Source organism: Eschscholzia californica, unplaced genomic scaffold (genome assembly GCF_041429995.1).
Source record: "Eschscholzia californica isolate CP2 unplaced genomic scaffold, dmEscCali1.0.p SCAF_6, whole genome shotgun sequence".
NCBI classification, from domain to species: Eukaryota; Viridiplantae; Streptophyta; class Magnoliopsida; order Ranunculales; family Papaveraceae; genus Eschscholzia; species Eschscholzia californica.
This window is the reverse complement of record NW_028238483.1, coordinates 34,731,272-34,749,394: the sequence shown is the minus strand read 5'-3', so window position 1 is coordinate 34,749,394 and position 18,123 is coordinate 34,731,272. Positions and strand designations below refer to the sequence as shown.

Genomic DNA, 18,123 nt, shown 5'->3' with positions numbered 1-18,123 from the left:
GAACCTCCACTAAGATGACTATGGTCTTTACAACCCTTCGTTTTGCCTTTTGATTCGGTTGGTTGTTCTGAATCTAACAAGTTCACGCATTGTGGTGAATCATGCTACTTATTCGTAACGGGTTGTTGCTTGGCGGGCAAGTATGGCCAAAATCATGGCACTGTCCATGACATGTTGTTCCAGTTTTGTTTCGACACACCCTGTTGTAAACCACTAGTTGATTGTCGGGGATATCAAGGCTGGTATATTTTTTATATTGACCTTCAACACATTACACATGTGTAGTGTGCCTGTGGGACTAGTTTCCGAAGTATAAAAAAACATAATGATATATAGACTTATACTAATTGAGAGAGTTTAAGGTCATAATCATTCACAAGTAACTAATTAAACCCTTAATTAACTAGCTAATAAGTTAATTAAAAATCAACAAATAATAGACAAAGAAGAAGACATTCCAATTAAGATTATACAAGAAGTGATCATATTGCACCCTTTTAGAAACACAAAGAAGATAAAACTCCCCATTGAGATTCAAAATCTTAGGCGTGACTTGCCCAAGTGCGGTGCAATATCATTATAAATCAACCCACCACTTTCACCAATTCTCTTTCTCTCTCTAGTCTCTCTCAACCTATCACATATTGTCATATATGTCGTAATTCCACGTCATCATACACCATAGTCATCAATGTATGATAACCCATGCATATAATAAATGCATGGTTCATCGTACATGATCATCATCCCAACAATAAGAGTTGATCCCACTCCATCACCCTAACTAGTTCTCCTTATAACAACATTCTTTCATCCCCTCTCTAAAAAGTAAAAAAACCAATACCAAACTCTTTTCTAGTGTTCTAGAATCCATGTGTACTATTTTAAGCGATTAGTAAATGTTTGAAAAACAATATTCCCAAATGATGGAAATTTGTCAAATGTATAACTATTACAATTCAACCCAAGTGATTCCACCGCGTCACAAACACTTTTCGATAAAAAATCATGCGGTTCTCCACGAGTAGTTATCGATATTGACATCGTTGAGGGGCGGAAAATTTGGACAACTTTCTTAATGACTTCTCCAATTTTGTCATATTCATTACTTGATCCTAAACACTCAAAACTTCCATAACTATAACCATCTTCTGGTGTAACATGAATAGTTGAATAGTTTACACCATCAATTCCATTCATTGAATACCCACAAGGATCAAACCCAAAATCACAAATCAATGCATTTGGGTTAATATTTCCAATTCCGGTGATATTTGTCATCTCTTTTCCAGCTACTTCACCGGAGTTCTCATCGCCTTTTTGCCTGAAAAATTTACGTGCTAAAACTTTATCAAGCTCAGTCATGCACACTTCAATAGTAAACATGTCCTCATGAACATGACCTTGATCACCATGATGCATGAGCATCATGTCATCATGTATATGACCATCACTAGCTGTATATACATGCCATGAATGTGAAGAAGAAAGTGATGATGACTTGTTGATTTTCTTAGGAGGAGGCATAACAGAGGCTTTTCTATAGCAAAGATTTTCCGGTAAATTATTTTCCAAGTAAATAATTTCCTCCCTAAAGCTTGTATGAGGAAAAGGTTGAGCTTTTGGGAAAATAAATTTCCCACGGGTGTACCTACACCCAGAAACAGTAAGACCGAAATCACGAGCACGTGACAGAAATAGAGGAACCGATTTTAGGAGTTGAGTGGTCCCACAAGTTTTAATAATGATTTTTGTCGGGTAAACAAAAAGACTTGATTCCGATAAAACGTAAGCGTCAAAATAACGGTTACCAACAGCCGAAACAACAGTACATTGAACAGCATCTAATATTTCTTCAAGTGATGGAAAATCAAGAAGTCGGAAACCTAGAGTTGGATCATCGTCGCCGGAGAACTGAAGTTCTAACCGCTTTTCAAATCCTTCAAAGCCAGAGACAGACATAGTTTGTAGAGAGAGAGTGAATTTGTAATTTGAGAGAGAGAGAGAAATGGGAATTTGGATATGGGTTGGTTGAGAGAGTGGGTTTTATAGGGGAAGAGATATAGAGAGAGAGAAAATGGAGGAGGAGGGAGGCATGCGTGTGAGGAGAAGCAAAAAGAAAATGATGGAAAGCATGGAGTATATGATGAATGAGATTATGATTATTTCTTGTGATATCTCTCCATGAGACATTGAAACGGGGAGCGGAATTTCTGCTCCACGCTTATATTATTAGTGGACTTCCAAATATTTTCTTTTTTCAAAATCATAACAAACTAAAAGTCAAAATCCATTTTACTCTTTGTAAATTTTTTAAGGCCAGTGCTTTAAGGAAAGCTAAATAGTTTCCGGAGTGTGAAGACTTCGTAAAAAATTAGTCAATTTTATTTTACAATTTTATATAGGGGAAAGCAACATAGCTTCTCCACCTCAGCTCTCTCTCTCCACCTCACCTCACTCTCTCTCCACCTCACCTCTTTATCTTCTCCGATTAGGTCGCCGGCCAGAAAATTTTCCGGCCGGCGACCTTGAAAAAAAAAAAATCACTCTCTCTCTCTCTCTAGAAACTCCGGCGAAGGGGTTTCTAGAGACCGGAACTCCGGCGAAGGGAAACCCCTTCGCCGGAGTTTCTAGAGAGAGAGTGAAATTATTTTTTTTTCATGGTCGCCGGCCGGAAAATTTTCCGGCCGGCGACCTAATCGGAGAAGACAAAGAGGTGAGGTGGAGAGAGAGTGATGTGAGGTGGAGTGTTTTTTTTATCTCCTGGGAAAATTTCTAAAATTCTACATATTCTCTTTAAAACTTCACACCCTGGAAACTATTTAGCTTTCCCCAAAGCGCTGGCCTTTTTTAATTAGGTGAAAAAAATTAGTCAACATTTTTTTTAGTCCTATTTAATGGGATTTGTGAAGAGAAATGCTAATCACCATTGGTTCCGACAAAAGAAGCTCAGGAGTGGCCCGTGACCAAAGCCACCAAAGCAGTCGCTTTGGGCCCTAAATAATCAAGGGCCCTCATGTTTCATATTTCGCATGTAAGTTTCGAAAAAGTAATTACATTTTAAACCAATTTCAAACATAATTTAAGGTGTAGCTTGGTGGTAAAGAGTTTAGATCTTGAATAAAAGGTCAGGGGGTTCGATTCTTAAACTTTGCATTGTTTAAATTTTATTTAATTTTTTCTAATATCTTTTGTATGGGGCCCCAGTTTTTAATTTCGCTTTGGGCCCCCAATATACTACGCCGACCCTGAAGAAGCTACCAAGCTGAAGTAGTGGTTAAAGTTTGAAAATTTGACTAAATTTGAACCGAAGAGAGATAGAATATCACAACCGCCGCCACATCAGCTGGGTACTTTCTTTTGTCAAATCTTTTGTAATTCTAGCACTTCGGATTTGTAAATTCTTGCAACAGTGTTGCAATAGCTTTACAACATCTTGCAACAACTTTATAACGCTTTGCAACAATGGTAAAAGAACATTAAACTTTTAACTAAACAAGATAGAAATATCTAGGTTTTTAGCAAAAAAAAGATAGTTGGATTTTTACAACTTGTCTTTTTAACTAAAAAAGAGTTTAAAGTTGTTTCTTCGACCCAATTTCTTGAACTATTATTACATATTTAAACAGCAACAAAACGGTATTGCACCCCAAATTCTTGTCATGGCTCGTCAAACCACAACAATATGGTAGTGTTTTTTTTCTTTTCTTTTGGAAGGTTGATTAATTACCATTCTACAAAGTCATTGCAAAGACATTGATACATCATCAAGATATATTAAGTTAAGTTATATTAACACCAATGCAATTGAAGGTAAATACAACGAAGATATATTATATCTCATAACCTAACCCTACATGTTAAGCTAAGGTATCCCACCTTAGTCCTCCCTAGGGATGGGAAACGGACCGGACGAGGAGTTCGCGAACATATATTTTTCTGGTCTGAGCGGAAAAGACCCATTTTAAATTTGTCCGCTTGATCTGTCAGACAAAACGGGCAGACACTTGACAAAATCGAGCTACACTGAAGCCTAGGAGTTCCCTTAAGATGTCTACATGTGTGTTTGATTGTTTAGATGAACTCTATGTAGCTAGTTACATCATGTGCTTGCTTTGATGAACTCTTGGCGTGCCCACTAAAGAAGGCAACATGATAAAGGTATATATCCTTCCAGTGCTGCATTATCTTATGTAGACGTTTTAAGCTAAGCACAGAGGCCTTGGTGAAAGTAAAGTTGATTACAAAGAAGCAATCTCATTCTTTACAAAGAAGATTGTGTAAAACTATTGGAAAGAGTGATGTTTGCACTGAGACAGAAAGGAAGACAATGATAGTGAATTGCAGGGTTAGAGTTTATTTTTGTATTTTTTTTAGGGCAGAAAAGGCATAATTGGGTACAAGTGATTAATTGTTGAAATGATGATGCCTTCTCCTTGTATCTTCCCACCCTTCATCCACATTCCTATCATCACACCCTATTTCACCCCTTCCTTACGCATACATCTCACCAATACCTTATCTATTCTCTCATACCATGAACGACAAAAAAAAAACTCAAATGTATTTTATTTATTTATTTAATTATTTGAGTCAAATAATATCATGTTGAAGCTAGTGGAAAGAAACAGGTTATGGGCAGTCGCAATCCAATGGAGAGACATCTTGTTGATGTGTAGAGTTAGTTACCACTAACTATATAAATACTCAATTTGATTTCTTAAGATTTTGGACAACTTTTAGTTTAAAATTTGGAAGGTAGATTTTGAATAGTCTATGAGAGCACAGTAACTAGAAATGTCCGTTGAGCGTATTGAATTGTAGTGTTTCCTTTTATACGACGTGATCGTTGTATCTTGAAAGACAAATGTCCGTAAAACCGTTAATATCATTGCGAAGACATTATTGTCTTAAAAAAAGAGCGGCCACTCGCATCAATCAAATGAGATACATTTTCGTTTCCATATCGTATAATTTTATAGTGTGATATTACTTAATCGGCAACAACGGAACTCGTAAATTTACATTCAATGGCTAAAATTGACTCCAAATTTTCCTTTGCAACATTTACTAGAATGCATTGTCATAATGTCATCACACTCCTTGAATATGGATGTGGAGAGGGAGTATTGGAGGTCCCACCCAAACCCTAACATGAGAACATAATGCAGTAAGTTGTGTGTGGGGCTACGCCGCCAATAGATGGGGCTTTGGCATGCGCAAACACACGCCGAATAAGAATGAGAGTTCGTGTATTTCTTTTGGAGGATTAAGTGAGTGAGCCACTTTGAAAAGTTCGACTAGTCTCTCTATTCTCCACCTTTCTACATTTTTCTTCCTTATCTTTTGTCCCAATAGTACTACCTCGTGACAAATATAAATACTAGTGATTTCCAAATCTAACTTAGATGTTATATTTTCATACATTTTTTTTTTTTGTTGAAAGAAGTTATATTTTCATACATAAGTAACATAACTAAATTAGTGTTTCACTTTTTATTTGCATAAACCTGTACTCTAAGCACCAAAAGTATAACAATTTATACAATAAGACATCGAGCTCTCTATAATAGAATTCCATCTGATAATAACTTAATAAACGATAAGAGAAATATAATAAAAGGAGTGGCTTACCGGTTTGGACCAAACAAAACTTACGTATAAGAAGTACAAGCATACTAGCTTATGGTGAGTCAATAAGTGTATGGTCAATTGGTTGTGTTGTGCGTCTACTCTAAAAATTTGGAGGTTATTCGTCAAATACAAGATGGAGGTAGAATCTTCTTAGGATAGTTAACGACTTCAGACGTCTATGATAACGATAGTTATAGTGCTTATTCAATTTATGCGTTTGTTAATGATGTACCCATGACATGTAATGATTCTTGCAGTCTATGTTAGGAATATTACCGTAGTTTATGGTGAAGAAAAACTTTTATTTAAATCGCAAATTGGGTTTAAGATTAACTCATACCCAAGACCCTTTTCCACCATTAATGATACTCAAGGAACTTTTATAGAAGCATGACAAAGAACAAGGATGGCATCTTCCAAGAGTTTGAAAGGATTACATCTTTAAGATGTCTTCTCTTTTCGGGACCCCCAAATGAATCATTCTTAAGAGAGAATGCCCTAAATCTTGTAGGACAACTAGTACCATTTGTGGCTTGGTGTTCTTAGTACTCTGTAGTGCTTGTAATCCCTTATACTGTCCCCACAATGTATAATATTTGGACTGCATGTGCCCTACAAACATCTCTCGGCCGCCGGACCCTCTCCCATAATCTCAATGACATTTTATATTTACCATACAAAATCATTCCTCGTGCTTATCAAACTTATGAGTTTTCTTCCTCTTATCTGAATCCCTGGATTCCAAATTTCCAATCCATATCACTGTTGTTCACGTATGCAATTAAGAATAACCCCAACTACAGTATGACTTAGGTCCAAACAATCAACTCAAAATTTTCAGCAGTAGCTCAACGTAAAAAGTCGGTTTCAACTCCAGCCTTTCTTGAGGCCTAAAATTTGCGTATATGAGAAATACATGTCTAGATTTTTTGTGGGTGTGGAAAAACATGTATGATCTTGTGTACCTTTGAAATAGGTGTTCAAAAAATTTTCGAAATTATTTTTTTTTTCCGAAGTTGGAAAATGTTCAGGAACCTACACGCTGTTGAGATGTATTTTAATTATTAATGCGTGACCTTTTGTTAAAGTTTTAAAAACAAATTAAAACTTATTAAAGGTTAAGAAAAATTAATTGGAGAATTTCCTGCATCCCCTCATCATACTTCCTTTATAATGTAAGAAGGTTAGTAGATATTGTTAATAGGGCAACAAATAAGCAAACATGGAGGCCCCATCATGTCCCCTCTGCCCTAAACCCATTATCCTCTTTAAAGTTTAAAGGATTTTGCTTTTATATACTTAACCTACTTTCCCCAAACCCCACTATTCTTTTACTTTGTGCAATCTTTAGCTTCAGAGATGAGTTGGTGAGAGAAAGTGAGGTTGCCCCAACTCTCTCCCTCTCTCTCTTTCTTGTATATCCATTGACATCAATGATAAAAAGATCTAAGAAGTTATTTATTCTAGTGATTAGATTTTTGCCGACATCTCGGAACACTTGTTATTCTCTATTTTACTTAAATGTATTCATCCACCCAAAGCATGGAATCTCATTAATACTAAATTAACATGATGAACCCAAGTTGATGAACATAAGAAAAGTGAATTAGAATGATTACTTCTACAAGTTTGAGAGTGAGAAAGTCTTCTCCGCCCTAAAATACTCTTTTAGGTTGACGTTTTGGTGAGACAATTTTTTTTTCGAGGTACAAAATTTTATACAATAGAAAATAAAATATTTCTTCTAAATACACCCCTCTTCTCATGTTGGGGGCAAAGGGTGGCCCGCCTGCATGCTCTCTCTCGAATCTAGCTGAACTCGAGCATTCCTACATAGACAACAACTGGAAACCTCGTTTCTCCTCCGGACTCCCGTCTTGTTGCAGAACTCGCATAAAATAAAGTTTGTTGAAGACCTATGAAGTCATGGTCTCGAACTTGTGCAAGCCCAAGTCGCGCAATCTAGGAGTATGCTCACTCCTTCCTACTGGGAAGTGCACCTAAAAAGTTTTTGAGGGTCAAACTGATGAATCTGATAGAGTCCCCGTAACTATAAAATGGCCGCCTATAGAGGGACCCAAGATGGGGACGTGAAATCCTATTGAGGTCCGTAACCCTCTCTTGCCGCTGGCTCCTTTCAGTTTGAAAGGACCAAGGACTCTCCTGTCTCTTCCGATGGTGGATGATGATGCAAAACGTGCTAGTGAATCGGTAGCTCACCTTCTCCCCCGTTGAGTGTCACAACTCCAACTAACTTGACAGAATCTGTCCAAAACCCTGTTAACTAGGACATAAAATTTATAACCTAAGTTGTGTGGCATCTTCAATTCACCATTGTTGGAAGTATCCAGAAATTTAACAGACTTCTAATGCATCAAGGATAAACTCAATAACCCGTCGACATTTTCAATTCACTATTCTGTCCCTGGCTAACTTAGAAATACCCAATTAACAATAAGAATATCCGAGCCTGGTTAGTGAACCACAGATCGGCCACTTTGTCAAGTAATTAGTACAAAGAAAAATGCTGTAGCAGTTTTCATTCAGGTTATGATGAAAGGTTGTTATTCTCATATGATATTTTATATAAAGGAAATAATATTTCAATAAGAGAGTTTACCCTTCAAAAAAAGAAAGAAATAAGAGCTCATTGAAAGTACACCTATAAACGATTCGAGATTGTAGAAGAGAAGAGACTCAACGACACATTTAATCTGTATATCTATATTTCAGCATGATTTTCTGATACCTTTTAACTAATAGTAACACAAGTGCGAATACCTGAAGCTTACTACCTTTAAAATACTGTCTTCCCTGCCCTGCTGCTGGATAGACTACCCTTCGGATTGCATCCCTCTCAATACCCGCAAGATGGAAAGGAAAAGGTTGAGAACATCAAGATACAGAACGACTGATGCCCAGATGTATTCATCATATGTGAATCGCTTAATGAGGTTGTCTGTGTCGTAAACAATGTACGCTGAAAACACCATAGCACTCAATCCACCATAGATAGCAACTGAAGTAGGACCCAGTGGGAAGAACATCTGTTTCACAAACAAAACAAGTTCAAGGTGGCGGTGTTTAGTATTCATGTTCAGTTTAAAACGAAGATTATATAATATAGTGTACGATGGGGAGTTTCATGTTCAGTTTGGTTACTAGAAAATCTTTTAGGTATTATAAAGGTGGTGCTTGTTTTTTGATGGTCGGAATCTCAGTCCCCTGAGTTTGACTTGCCTAAATCTGAGACGTCAAGACTTGTTTTGGCCAGGGCACAAACAGTAATTTCAATTTATTTTAGTCAGTGAGATCTTATTCCCAATTCTTTTTGTGCCTGACTCAAGTGGACCAAAATCAGCAGAGTCAGACTCACAACTCAATTCAGATCTTGAGTCGGAAAAGAACAGATTGAACATCGCCTAACTCCACTTTTTGGACGATCAGCTCTGAAATAAAGAGCTATACAAACCATCCTCTAAGCTGCTTCTTAAAATATGTTTTGAGTAGTTGAAGTACTAAATAAGTCGTTTCCAGACACAACCTCGAGGAAGGTTTTGGTCTTTCCATAAAATCGTGTCTGTCTTCTAAATCTTAGTATTCAGACACTCACTTTTTTTTCGTGATCGCACCAATATAGGCAACAAAACAGCTTAATAAAGTTGTAGACATCGAGATTTGATTGCATGTGCAAGAATAGTGAAAGATGAGAAACTTGACCTGAATGAAACTAGTAAGGATGAGGACGAAGAGACTGGTAAACAGTATCGGTCCTAGAAAGCTGAAATCTTTTCCTTTCTTAGCAGCCCAGAAAGTGTATCCAGTCAGGCCAGAAACTACAGCTGCTGTTAAGATAAGTGCTTCGAGTACAATCCTTCCTACAAAATACAAACGCCACCAAAACAAGCACAAATTTGAACTTCTGAAACTATTTTTATAACTTGAAACAACAAACAAAATAAGCAACATAATAAATACCGACCTTCAGTATTGGCACAGGCAACGGCGACAGTGACACTTAGGCATGCGGTGAAGAGGCCAAGGAATACAAAGTTAAGTGGGTGCTTTTGCTGATAATGGTATAAGGGCACCATCACTGTAAGGCAATTTAGATTTATCAGTAAATAATGATTTGCCCATTCCAGATTTAAATGACGGAAAATCTACATGTGGACTCGAACGAGCAGAAGAAATAAAGCCCAAAAAAACATATATCCAAGTAGTGTGTCGTTCAGAATTAGGTAATGCATATTACATCTATGGTGTTAATAACTCAAGCGCGAGAACATATAGGTTATGGCAATACATTACCGAGACCTGGTCTTTAACCATTAAGTCAATATGTCGAATTGATTCGTACAAGTTTGAAGAGTTAGTTGATAACATCATACCAATGTAACATTGATACTACTTTTTAGTACTTTTTTGTCGTGTGTATGTTAACTCAAATACTTATTTCAGATACTCTAACAACACCAATGGTTACAATGTGGGACTTTTATATGTACATCTATGCATGAACTCACGACTTATAAATTATCACCCTAGGTTAACGTCTTCCGTGTACAATGTAACATTTGTTTATAGAAGTGTCAAATTTTATTAAAAACAAGACCTTGTCATTAAAAATAACTACTAATAACAAGCTATAAGAAAAATCAAATCAACCTTAACACTAATATGAACAAGTTGACCATGGAAATATCTGGAACAATCAACCACTAAGAACATTTACCCTCTTATATCAATAATTAATCAAAACATGAAATTAACAAATTAAATCCTGAACTTATTCTAAAATCCATAATCCCCAACCTGTGTAATATACAGAGTAATGTTCCAACAGTCAGAATAAAAGAAACCCTAGAGTGGATCTAATCAATTAGATTATCAAAATTTTACAATTAAAAAACAACCCATTAGTTAAAATTGAAAAAGAACATAAAATTAACCTAACCCATGAACGGATTCTTCAAATAAATATATATATATATAAAAAAAAAAGGGTTAGATCAATCGAGAGACGTACAGATGAAGGGCAAGATGGCGAAGAGAAATAAGATGCCAGAATTTCCCCGGAGAACATCGTTGAGGGGAGAATATAAGACGGTTATAGCAGAGATGATGGTGGTGAGAACAATCTGGGCAGAAAGGATTCCATAAACCTTCTGAATAAAACCCCATCGAAGCTCATTCTGTCCTTTGCCAAGACCTGGGTAAAGGGTTCCTTCTTCTATGTCTCCTTTGCTGCTCACACTCGCAAATCCGTGCATCTCCATCTTTTCCTTCTCTCTGTTAGACGCGGTTCTATTTTCTTTTGTTTTTGTTGAAATTGTTAGGCGAGGTTCATTCAGATATAATATACTATGTAGACAGAGAAAGGAGGAGATAACCCGTCGGTGGAAGAGAGAGTAAGACGGCTGACCAGGACACTGGCCCATATTGTCTGTCCCGAGTCATTTTCACCCGATAAGGGGAGCAGGCGAGCGCCTAAAGGCACTCAGAAAGGAGATTGACTAAGATCCCAAACAAGTGGTTCGGACCGGTCCGAGCATTTTTTTGCCTTTCGGTGGGTGGGTGTGTGGTGGGGCTTCGGTGGGGGGCGTGTGTGTGTGGGTGGTGGTGGTGGTGGGGGGGGGGGGGGGGGGGGGGGGGGCTCAGTCCGAGTCCTTGCTTAAGGTCTCAGTCTGACTAATCCGAGACGTAAAGAAAGGGCTCAGATATCCCGTTCGAATTTTTATCTTGCCCTTACTTTTCATCAAAGACAAATTTTAATCTAATTTGATTGTTCAATACTGGATCTAATTTGATTGTTGAATATTAGATTTGAATATGATTTGTGTTTTAAGATTTAATATTTTGAAATTACTTGTGTTTGAGATGGTGATGATAAGAATGAGAAAAAGAAGATGATGATGAAATTTGATTATTCAATACTTGGTTTAATATTTTTGCGTTGCTGGTTTGATTTGTTTTGGGTTTTATGGTGGTTTCTTGGCGTGACGATGACGGTGATAATACGAAGAAGGAAAAAGTAACAAGAAAAAAAAAAGAGCCGACAATCGAACTGGGTGTCGGGCGCCTGGGTGCCTTTTAGGAACAAAAACCAGAAAAGTCAATTTTTGATCTTAAATGAACATGCCTAAAAATTTATTGGCCGGGTCTGTGTAGGATGCCCCAAAATTTTATTTGGGGAGACTCTTTAGGAAGCCCTATGGCCATAACTAGGGGTGGGAATTTTTCTCGTGAGCCCACACCCGTTCACGGGCATCCGAGTCCAACGAGGACAATGGACGCCCGTGCCCGTCTCGGGCATACCCCGCCCAGCCCGGCAAATTTTGGTGGACGGGCATGGGTTAAAATCTCTACCCGTGCACCCGCCCATGCATACACCCACTTAACGTCGTGTCGTCGCCCAATGATAACCAACCAAATTACATCAACCAAATTTCATGCCCGACCCGCCAGCCCGATGTTTCAAGTGCCCATGGACGCGTACCCGCCCAATTCCCACTCTTGGCCATAACCAGACCCTTATTAGGCCTCATTTGGGTACACACATAGCTTATATTATGAGCTTTTCTATAAGCCCATAAATAAAACCGCTTTTTAAAAATCTGTCTGAGTCGTTTGGTAGGCTACATAAAAAGTGTTTTTATATCTTTAAAAGCTAGGTATGACATTTGGGAAAAAATGTAATCTTCGTATTGTAGTTATCAAACAATATGCTTATATCATTATATTAATAAAAAATTTATAAACATTAAATACTAAAATAAAATAATAGAATTTTTTAATTTTGATAAACACATAAAGATCAAATTTGAACCTAATGCAGTGGTGATAGTGCTCAATGGTGGTGGAGTTGCGGCGAAAGTGGTGGAGTTGCGGTGATGGAGTTACGCCGGAGGTGGTATGGAAGTGGTGGAATGGTGGCATAGGTGGTGGGGTGATTGTCAGAGGTGGTGGAGTGATTGTGGTGGCAGAGGTGGTGGGGTGGTTGTGATGGTGGTGGATATTTATTGATGGTGACAAAAAAAATATTTTATTTTATTTTCATAGCTAGCTTTTAATAAGCAGCTATAAAAAAGCCACAAAATTGTGGCTTCTGCTTTTTAGAGAAAATGGGCTTTTCTGACTTAAAATAAGCTACAACTTTTTTGAACCAAACGCGTAAAGTTTTCAATAAGCGCTTAAAATATGCTAAAAGCTGGCTTTTAGCTTTTTTTAAGCGGAGCCAAACGAGGCCTTAGTTCATTTAAGACGTGGTTCGGCGCCAGACCACTCCTCCGAACAATCAAACACAAATCTACGATCTAACAATCAGACACAGGTAACATATCCAACAATCTCAAGTTTGAGTCTTTTCAATATACTGCATCTTTTGTTTTTCAATGCAATCGAAGAACCCCAGTTCTTTATTTGTAATACTACTATTATAGATTTATGCTTGTTTTGAGTCATCAAAGAACCCAAATTTATCTTCTTTTTTTTTTTTTTTATTAAATATGGAATTTCGAGCATCACCGAGAAGTTTGAGAAGGATCTTTTAGTGGAATTGTCAGCTAATAGAGAGAGGTGGTAGCTCCAGACTTCTGAATTAGATTTTTAATTGATTGGGATTCTAGAACACGGGATTCTTCAAATTTTGGTACTTTTGGGGAAACAAAATGTGGGTTTTCAAGTTTGCTGATCGAACGTTTGATTAAATGCCTCAACGAAATATCATCACTTTAGACTCAATTAGTAGTAGTAGTGTTCATTTGACTTAGACCTGATATTAGAGTAGTCTAAGGTAGCCGGATTTTGTAGAGATTTACTTTTCATAGTATATTGGAAACTTGAGTGTTCAATAAAATACTGATTTATGTGTAATTTTTGTTGTCTTGGATGCTTTTATCATTTCAATGGAGTTAGATATTAAAACAAACCTTTCTACCCAACACATGTGTTTTCCGCTATAAAAACAGTCTGAAATTGACAAGAAGACTTGTTTTAATGATTGATTTTACTAAGAGAAGTAATCGAAGATTTTGATGTCAGAATCACGCGAGATTGTAACGATTGATGAAAGTAGCCTTCTGAATCTCTGATCAAAATTTATGTTTTACCCTGGACTTTTCTCTTTTGGGGCTGAATTCCATTCTCTAGACCTTCAAATATGCAGTTTTACTATTATTTAAGATTCTGCAATTGTTCTATTTAGAAGTTGTTTACGATTAAAAAAACAAGTCTTATTTAGAAGTTCTTTAGGATCAGGACATTTCTTCTACCATGTAAAGAGGTCTCTCCTACATTGAGAATTCTTATTCTCTTCCAAGTTTTTGACAAAGTTTTGAAATTTTTCTAAGTTTGCCGCAGCGTCAATATGGGTCATCTGGTCTGTCTGGCAATATGTGTCACTAATTTACCTTGTTTTTCCTTGAAAGCACTTCCATCTCTTGTCTGTAAAAGTAATTCTTTGCCTTAAGTATTTGATTCGCTGAAAATACATTTTATGACTGTTTTATCATAATCAGAAAGACAGAGACGTATATCATGGCTAGATCATTATCAAGTATTCTTCTGAAGAACATGGGAGGCCTGCCAGCTACTCATTCCCTAAAAGCAATGGTATGATCCTGGAATTAATTAATTTTTTTTCCTTTTCTCATTCCCAAGATTATGTTATTTGTCTTATTTAAATATGTGGTAGTAGGTGTCAAAATCTTTTCGTTCTGAGGGTATGCTATACTCCACAACTGCACCCAGCGATCCAGACACACATGAGGATTTCAAACCCACTAACAAGGTTGACAATTCCCGCCTTTCGTTGAAGGATGTAGTGGAGAAGGTACTTACTAGTCATTAGCTTTTGTACTCATCATATCTTATAGAAGTGAACCATTTACTGTTAGTTTGTTCTTTATTAGATAAGATCTTCCCAACAACCCTTGGTTGGATTGGTAAGAGGATTAGTCTTCCACCTTAGAGGTCAAGGGTTCGAAGCACGCTGACAATTAAAAAAAATATAAGATCGTTTTATTAGGTTTCCTTAAGTTTTTTTTTTGCTTCCTATTTGGTGTATAGGATATCAAGGAAAATCCTGTAATGATATATATGAAAGGAGTTCCTGATTTTCCTCAATGTGGATTCAGTTCACTAGCAGTAAGAGTGCTGAAAGAATATAGTAAGTGGTTACTTGTTCCTGTTTTGCCTCTTTTTTTTTTTTTTACCACAACCAAGTTTGTGAGAACCATATTGAAATATAATGTTGTCATGTGGAATGTTTTTCGTAGAAGGTAAACAACAATTGTATTACTATTAATAAAGAAGATAAAAATATATACAAGAATACAATGATCACACTATGTTCTGTAGTCCATAATTAACGCCGTGGCAGAGTACCCCCCCCCCCCCCCCCCCCCCCCCTCCTATCGACACCTTAATAGTGATGTAAAAGTTGATCATTTCCCCCTCAAAGCTATATTTATTGCTTTCTAAATGCTTCACAAAATTACATGCGAGGTAAGGTTCCATAATTCCATACCATCTTTAGGGATAGAAAATCTATCTCAAGAGAAAAGGAAGTCACTTACGTCTCTCGGAGTAATCTATGTTGCACCACACTAGCTCGAAGTCCCAAATCCTCCAAGAAATTTCAGAATGAAGCACAAGATGTTTTTGTTGATTCCTCATTTGCCATGCCCAAAATACATCTATTGCCAAGACCCCTCTAGGCCTCCTCAATTTTAGCGTCGGGATCCTCATGAGACGTGCCATCCAAACAAAAAAGGTTCAAGGGTACCTCTACCTTCGAAAACCACTGAGTTGGGATGGCACAACCAAATGACTCGCAAACCATAGAGGCAAATTATATTCTGGAAATATATATTTTATGTAAAACGAAAGCTTCAAGGTTTATGTTACATTATTATGGTAGAGAGTCTGGTCTCTAGGTTAGAAATCACAAATATGTTGGTTACTTTCTTGAAACCAAGGTAGCGTCGAATATACGCGACTTCCAGATCAAGGGGACACGGGAACAACAAGGGGGGCAATGCCTCATACCTTGAACCCATGGAATACTAGCTCCTATTGTTGCTAGTTGCACGTTTGTATAAAGTATGGTGTTGGGACTTGGGCCTAATATGAGAATGTAACAACATTTCCGTCCACGTGATAAGAGAAATGTTAATTTTAGTACGAGAAATAATAAGATGAGAACGGATTGTAGGGATCCTCAGAGGGACTAGTCAAGGGTGACTTTGATGAGACTGGTCGTAAGTCCTAACTCTCAAAGCTAGCTTTCAAAACATTCTAATCCAACAATATGTGGCCCTGAAGTAGATTGTGAGGATTAAAAATCCACTGAAACAACTTTTGATAGGATAATCATTTTCAGAATTTGTTATTATTTATGTGAAATGGACGGTACGGGATCGGTATCTGACACCTGCACAAGGTCTCGGTTATTATTTATGCATGTTGTTTTCCCTTTACCGCCATCATGCCGATGTGGAAAAATGTATTACTGTTTGCAGTATTGGTACCATGCCAATGTGGGCAAACTGGGCAAGTGGCTACCTTATACTTACTCGAACTGCCTCTCTAAACATTTAGTGTATTCAACTTGTGACTAGACACTAAGTATGCATTGTATTCTTGCAATCTTTGTTGCCTGCAGATGTTCCTTTGAGGGCCAGAAACATTTTGGAAAATCCAGACCTCAAGACTGCTGTTAAATCTGTCAGGTAAGATATTTATGTTTCTCTTTCAAATTGTAGCAATAAAGAATTCTTGATGTATCAATACGTATGTTAAGAGCCATCGAAGACTTAGTTGCACTGAGAAAAATGCTTTTCGTTTTAGTAATCCGTGAGGTCTGTTTGTGTAGCATGTGGCCCACGTTTCCTCAAGTATTTATTAAAGGAGAATTCGTCGGAGGTTCTGATATTGTCCTCAGTATGCACCAGGTAAGGAAACGTCCTATATATCGTATACTTCTTCTTTAGGTTTGTATTAGATTTCTCTAATTTCCTCAAGATACCCTTGGCAGAGCGGAGAACTGGGAGAAAAAGTCAAGGATCTTGCTCCCAAAGACAAGTCGGAAGAGTGATAATAATCTGCATAAACATATTTATATTAGGGCTTATGATGATAATGCCTCTTTGTAGCAAAACTGCAGAGTTGAGATGGGAGAGAGGTAAGTTATGTGATGTTTTTTTAACGAAATATATCTAGATGGTTAACTTCAATTATTATTTAGAGTTAATGTGATTCATTAACTTTGTTTGTTAACAATCATGATTAATTAATAAGCAGTCTTGAGAACTCTCGAGGAGAAACAATTATGCAACGCTTAAGATTTTGCTCTTGCTAAATGTGTTAGAAGCTAACATTTCTAAAATATAATTTCGGTTTGTTGTTCCTGCTCTACACTAAATGGTTGGACCATAAAAGTCATATAAAGACGTATAAACACGGTTGATCCTCGTGAACAAAATTGCAAGTAAAAAGTGAATGACTAACTGAGACAAAAATAACAAATAAAAACCCAGACTATTAAACAATTACAATACACACAAATATTATTAATATCGAATTCCATATTAATGAAAAAACCAACACAATCACAGGCAATAATTAAATAGGTAAACTTAGCTTATAACCACATTGATACATGATAAAATTACATAACTCCCAATCCTCTTATTTAAAATTATGAACTTAATACCTTAGACATCCATTTTCTATCTCAAAGCTGATGTAGTTTTAATTTTTAACTCCAGGTAGGTTTAGTCTCCAGCACCCCTACCCATAGTAGTACTTCTTAGCTTACTCTTGACATGAGCTATATAATCAGCGGCCCTTCCATTAATACTATATGATCTCATCTTTCTTCCTGTTTCTGTCACTGGTATCTCTATTTCCGGTGGTGGCTTAGGCTCGCCCTTCAAAACCACATCTGATTTTGTCGGCTTTGCCGCCACCGCCACCAACACCTCTTGGGGTGGGACCAAGACGACCTTTGGTTTTGGTTTACCTTCCACCGTGACTAAAACATGGGTTGGATCTGTTTCGGTCTTCGAATTAACTCTACCAACTTTACTTTTCAGCGCTTTTGCTGCAAGAATATTTGGTGGTTTGTTCTTAGAGTGGCCTAACTGAGTACCGTGTTCAGTTTTTCTTGGAGTACTTTGTTGTCTTTGTCCACCAAGAGTACTAGAATTGTAGTTCAAAGAAACCGGAGGAGGTGCAGGAGTCTGTGGGTGGTGAGAAATGCGACGAATTGTTCGAAAAGGGGGATTCACGGAGAAAGCATTGAACAGTTTTTCACAAATACCTTTCGGATTTGAGGTTAGTTGCTTCTCAGACATTTGAAAGCAAGAGTTGTGAGGTTAAATGTGTTAGACTAGGAGGAAATGGAGATATTAGATATAGTTAGAAGCTCCAAATGAGGTATTTAACATAAATGAGTCTGCGTTTATATATATAAATCATATTCTT

The 18,123-nt window shown here is 37.2% G+C and overlaps 3 protein-coding genes across 6 annotated transcripts; 1 reads left to right on the top strand and 2 right to left on the bottom strand.

Annotated features, from left to right (window-relative positions):
* Positions 1–387: 387 nt before the first annotated feature.
* LOC147534008 (S-adenosylmethionine decarboxylase proenzyme 4-like) lies at positions 388–2,193 on the bottom strand. Its single transcript, XM_086648135.1, has one exon. It carries the CDS (start codon positions 1,960–1,962, stop codon positions 880–882), a length of 1,083 nt encoding a protein of 360 aa, XP_086504261.1. The 5' UTR covers positions 1,963–2,193; the 3' UTR covers positions 388–879.
* A 5,992-nt stretch (positions 2,194–8,185) lies between these two features.
* On the bottom strand, positions 8,186–11,072 carry LOC147534007 (BI1-like protein). Its single transcript, XM_086646807.1, has 4 exons — positions 10,664–11,072; positions 9,617–9,730; positions 9,355–9,512; positions 8,186–8,681 (listed from the first exon to the last, which is right to left on the bottom strand). The coding sequence occupies exons 1-4, from the start codon at positions 10,911–10,913 to the stop codon at positions 8,469–8,471; spliced, it is 735 nt and encodes a 244-aa protein (XP_086502933.1). The 5' UTR covers positions 10,914–11,072; the 3' UTR covers positions 8,186–8,468.
* A 583-nt stretch (positions 11,073–11,655) lies between these two features.
* LOC147534006 (monothiol glutaredoxin-S15, mitochondrial-like) lies at positions 11,656–16,961 on the top strand. 4 transcript variants are annotated; one of them, XM_086646809.1, is made up of 8 exons: positions 11,656–11,864; positions 12,881–12,967; positions 14,154–14,247; positions 14,333–14,467; positions 14,704–14,803; positions 16,301–16,367; positions 16,511–16,589; positions 16,673–16,961. In XM_086646809.1, the coding sequence occupies exons 3-8, from the start codon at positions 14,173–14,175 to the stop codon at positions 16,730–16,732; spliced, it is 516 nt and encodes a 171-aa protein (XP_086502935.1). In that variant the 5' UTR covers positions 11,656–11,864; positions 12,881–12,967; positions 14,154–14,172; the 3' UTR covers positions 16,733–16,961. The 4 variants fall into 4 exon arrangements, with proteins under 4 accessions (XP_086502935.1, XP_086502934.1, XP_086502937.1 ...); XM_086646808.1 differs by lacking the exon at positions 11,656–11,864 and adding an exon at positions 12,098–12,175 and having other exon boundaries at positions 12,888–12,967; XM_086646811.1 differs by lacking the exon at positions 11,656–11,864 and having other exon boundaries at positions 12,888–12,967; positions 14,158–14,247.
* Positions 16,962–18,123: the final 1,162 nt, after the last annotated feature.